At 66.6% G+C, this 4,414-nt stretch overlaps 1 protein-coding gene across 1 annotated transcript in view; it reads left to right on the plus strand.

The window, feature by feature from the left end:
- LOC115271137 (basement membrane-specific heparan sulfate proteoglycan core protein-like) overlaps nt 1–4,414 on the plus strand; it is a 42,779-nt gene that overhangs the window by 32,567 nt on the left and 5,798 nt on the right. The window contains exons 39-45 of the mRNA XM_029913576.1: nt 269–325; nt 645–720; nt 1,110–1,188; nt 2,300–2,341; nt 2,846–2,916; nt 3,620–3,703; nt 4,032–4,135. Of these exons, the coding sequence (XP_029769436.1) occupies nt 269–325; nt 645–720; nt 1,110–1,188; nt 2,300–2,341; nt 2,846–2,916; nt 3,620–3,703; nt 4,032–4,135 (513 nt within the window). The remainder of the gene's footprint in view (nt 1–268; nt 326–644; nt 721–1,109; nt 1,189–2,299; nt 2,342–2,845; nt 2,917–3,619; nt 3,704–4,031; nt 4,136–4,414) is intronic.

The raw sequence follows: 4,414 nt of genomic DNA on the forward strand, positions 1-4,414 counted from the left end.
GGGCTGAAGCTGGGGGGCAGCGTGTGCTCAGGGCTGGGGCTGGGGGCAGTGTGTGTTCGGGGCTGGGGGGCAGTTGCTCTGGTTTGGAGCATAGCACTTAATATCCCCAGGTCTGTGCAGTGCAGGGACCAGCAGGGAGCCAGCACCAAGGCCCGAGCTGGCAGGGCTACGCCCTCTGCCTCCTCCCGGGCATGGAGCAGCGCTTGTGCCATGTGCTACTCCGCTGTGCGGTGCGTTCCCTGTAACCCGTGTGTCTGTCTCCTTGCAGGCCCGGCCCTGGCGGCGCTGGACCGTGAGTGGGCCCTGGAGGGCAGCGGGGGAAACGGTACAGTACCCACTGCCTCTCTCCTTCCCCCTTTGTACTAGCAACCCTGGCCCAGCAGCTCCCAGGCTGACCCTGAGGTTCCCTGCGGGGGTGGCCAAGCATGGGGTGAGGCAGCTCACGCCGGGTGGGGGGCTCTAATGAGCTGCAGGGGGGGAAGCGTCAGGAAGCAGCACTGGCTTCCCTGTGCTCACCCCCTTGCCCCAGGGGATCTGCTCCGTACAGAGGGTCCTGGGTGCAGCCAGGTTAATGTTAAGCCCAGGTATGGGACGGGGTGGCTCCCAACACCCCCTGCTGTCTGATCCCAGCTCTCGCCCTGCAGACGCCCCAGGCCAGTACGGAGCCTACTTCCAGGATGGCGGCTACCTCGCGCTCCCCCGGCACGTGCTGCCCCGCAGGTGAGTGGGCCCCCATGCTGAGCAGGGGGAGGAGGGGCATCGCCCCATTGCCCCATGCCGTCTGTGTTCAGGAAGGGCCGGAGCTCCCAGCATGCGCCATCGGGGCGAGCACTGGCTCCGTCTCCCAGTGCCAGCCCCGCAGTGTTCTGCATAGCTGGGGAAGGAGCCTGGAGTGGGAGCTGGGCAGGCCGCTCCGTGAGTCCCACCAGGGACCGCATGAGTCCCACCAGGGGCCGCATGGCCTAGCTCCAGGGGCCAGAGGAATGGCAGAGCTGGGCCCTGGGCGGGGGGACTGGGGGTTGGTGGGGGCAGGGCTCCCTGGTCTGGTCCCTGCCCCCCACCATATACCCTGGGGCCCAGGGCTGACAGCCGCTGCCTTCTCCTTGCAGTCACCCCAAGTCTCCAGAGACCATTGAGCTGGAAGTGCGCACGCGCTCCCCGAACGGCCTCCTCCTGTGGCAGGGCGTGGTGAGTCGCGCTGGGGGCTGGGCCCCTCGCTATGTGGGGGATGCTCGGGGTGAGCACAAGGGGGAGAGGAGCTGGGCTGGGGCAGGTGGGAGCCAGCCAGAGACCCAAGGAGCCAGGCCAGCACGGGAGATGGGTGGGTGATGGGGAGGGGCTGGCTGGGCCAGGATGGAGGCTGGGCCAGGTGAGGGTGACACGGGCGGGGGCAGGTCGGAGATGTGGGCGGGGGCAGGTCGGAGATGAGGGCGGCCCGGGCGTGACTCGCGGGGCTGGGTTCCAGGGCTGAGGGCAGCACCAGGGACGGGCTGCAGCCACGTCCCTGGCCGAGGCGACTCCATCTCCAGCACTTGCTGGCCTGGAGTTCTGCAGTGGCGGGTTGAGAGCAGCCAGCAAGGGGGGGAAGAGGGGTCAGTGCGTGAGGCAGGACAGAGCTGGGCACACCCCACTGGGGAGAGGGCCAGGGCATCCCAGATGGCTGAGAGGGCACTGGAGTTACCAGCTTCTCCCTCAGCACTTAGGGGCACAGTGAGCCCCTCAGGGGCCTATGGGCTGGGGGGAGCCAGGATGGAGGGCAGGGCTAGGTGAATGGGCCCCCAGGAAGGGCAGAGTACGCAGAGGAGGCCCCTCTCCGAAGAGGAGGGAGAGGGGCCTTCCTTCCAGGAAAGGAGGTGCAGCACACAGGAATCTGGGTGCCAGGCGGGTCTGACCGGCAGTGCCCCCTGCTGTCAGTTGGGGGATTGGCTGCTGAGTGTGATCAGAGCACCCATCCACGAGCATGGCGCGCCAGCCAGCATGCTGGGCTGCTCCCTCCCCGGCTATGGCATGGGCTGGAACCCAGCTCCACTTTGGATTCACATCCCATCCCACCCCCATTGTCTGACCTGCCTGCGCATGCATGAAACCAGCCTGTGCCGCCTGGCTCAGGCCAGAGAGCCAGGCCCATACTAATCTGCCATGCTCAACTATTCATTCCATGCCATGCGGGCCTGGCGTCGCCCTAGGGTACCGCTCCCTGAGCCGTGCCATGGCTGCCAGGCTCTCCATCACCCCCCTGGCGCATGCTGCTTCGCTGTCCGTGGGCATTTCACCGCCCTGTTGCACGTTTCTCCTCCAGGTGACCGGGCAGCCTGCTCTCAAGCCACATGCTACTAGCGAGGTATTTACTGCAGGGCCCTTGGGTGCTGGGCCTGGCACCACATGGGGAGCAGCAGTGGGGCTTACGGCCTCCGGGATCACCGGGCTGTGCCGCACCGCAGCCAGGGACACACGTGGAGCCCCGACTGGCGAACACTCCCTGCAACTTGGCTCCCGACAGCCGTGTCCCCCACTTGTCCCCAGCCGCGCAGGGGTGGGCATTTCCCAAGGCCCGCAGGCAGTGCAGCTGGGTGCCTGTGCAGGCGTTCCCCATTGTACAGGTTCAGTCGGCGCATCCAGCCCGGCGTTGCCAAGAAGCCCTGCAGGGGAGCAAGCGCTGCTTGTTGGCTTCATGGGCCCCACGGCACTGGCTGGCTCATGCCCTGGGCCCAGCTGTGGAACTGGCTCCCAGCTCAGCTGCACCCATTCCTGGATGGCAGGCAGGGCCCATGGCTCCAGGGCTGGCTCCTGAGCAGGGTCCCAGCCAGACAGGAGCCAGCAGTCTCATAACGTCTCTCTCTGGCAGGAGGAAGGGCAGAACGGCAAAGCCAAGGACTTCATCAGCCTCGGCCTGAGAGATGGACACCTGGTGTTCAGGTGAGCATGGCCTGGCGCCAGCCGAGGAGCAAACGGCCATGTGGCCCCTGACGCTTGCCTCCTGCCAGCCAGGGATCACATCCAGGGCACAAGCTAGAATCCCCAGAGCTCCTGCCTTGGGACTCCAGATCCACCTGCCCTGGACCCACCTTCCCTCTGCTCCCAGATCCACCTTCCCACCATCCCTAGGACCCTGGACCACCTTCCCCCTGACCCGGGGACCCCGGATCCACCTCTCCCCGGGACCCCAGACCCACCTTCCCTCTCCCCGTGGACTCTCCTTCCCCATCACCCCGGGACCTCAGACTCTCCTTCCCCTGGAACCCCGGACCCACCTGCCCCTACACCTGGGACCCTGGACCCACCTGCACCCTGGATCCTCATTCCCCCTGCCTGGGACCCCGGACCCACCTTCTCTCCCCACTTCTTTCACTTCAGATCTACTCTCCCGCCTCTAAGACCTAAATGCACCCTGAGCCCCACCCCTAGGGTCCCAGAGCCATCCTTCCCCAGTCTCTCCCAGACCCCATTCCCCCCAAGCACTGGGTAATGCAGACGCTGCCCGCCTAGAGCGCTGGATAATGCAGATGCCCCCTCCCCCGAGCGCTGGGTAATGCGGACACTGCCTCCTTCTCCCAAGCACTGGGTAATGTGGACACTGCCCCCCAGGAGTGGGTGCTAATACCAGCCGTTCTCTCCGCAGTTACCAGCTGGGCAGCGGCGAAGCCAGCATCGTCTCTGAGGACCCCATCAACGATGGAGAGTGGCACAGAGTGACAGCCGTTCGGTGAGGGCCCCCGGGGCTTAGCTCATCACCGTCCTGGAGCCAGACAGCCCCCGCATGGCCCCCTGGGAAGGGAGGGGGAGGGAGCCATCCCACTACAAGGCAGCCCTCCAGCTATTCTGCCAAGGACCTTAGTCCCATGCTCCCCCTGCAGAGGGGCTGAGCCAGGCTGCAGCCTGGAGCCGGGGAGCCCGGGGGGGGGAGCAGGGCTTGTCACTGGTGTCAGTGGGCGCAGCTCCCCCATGGTCGATCGTCCTGCCCCCTCGCTCCCGGCTGGGATGGGGGCCAGCCTTGGACAAACCTGGCTCACGCCTAGCTCTGTGCCCTGCAGGGAAGGCAGGCGGGGCTCCATTCAGGTGGACGGCGAGGAGCTGGTGAGTGGGGAGTCGCCAGGCAGCAACGTCATGGTGAACACCCAAGGCAACGTGTACATAGGTAAGGCTGGGCTAGCGCCCTGGGGACCTGCGGGGCGCGGGCGCCCAGGCTGTGTGGGACTTGGGAGACCTGGGAGTATGTGGTGGTGGGGACTGGGGCTCTCCCCTGCCCCCTGCTTGCTAGCTGGACCCTCCTCTCCAGGGACCTAATGCCCAGGAGCCCTGTCTGGCACCGCCGCTTCTGGGACAGAACTAGGAGCGATGGGGGCTGGCCTGGCCCAGGCCGGGCACTTCCCATGGCAGAATGGGCCCAGCTCCCAGGCTCTGCTGGGGCCAGGGC

This window comes from Terrapene carolina, unplaced genomic scaffold, assembly GCF_002925995.2.
Source record: "Terrapene carolina triunguis isolate 2854851 unplaced genomic scaffold, T_m_triunguis-2.0 Scaffold714, whole genome shotgun sequence".
Lineage (NCBI taxonomy): Eukaryota > Metazoa > Chordata > Testudines > Emydidae > Terrapene > Terrapene triunguis.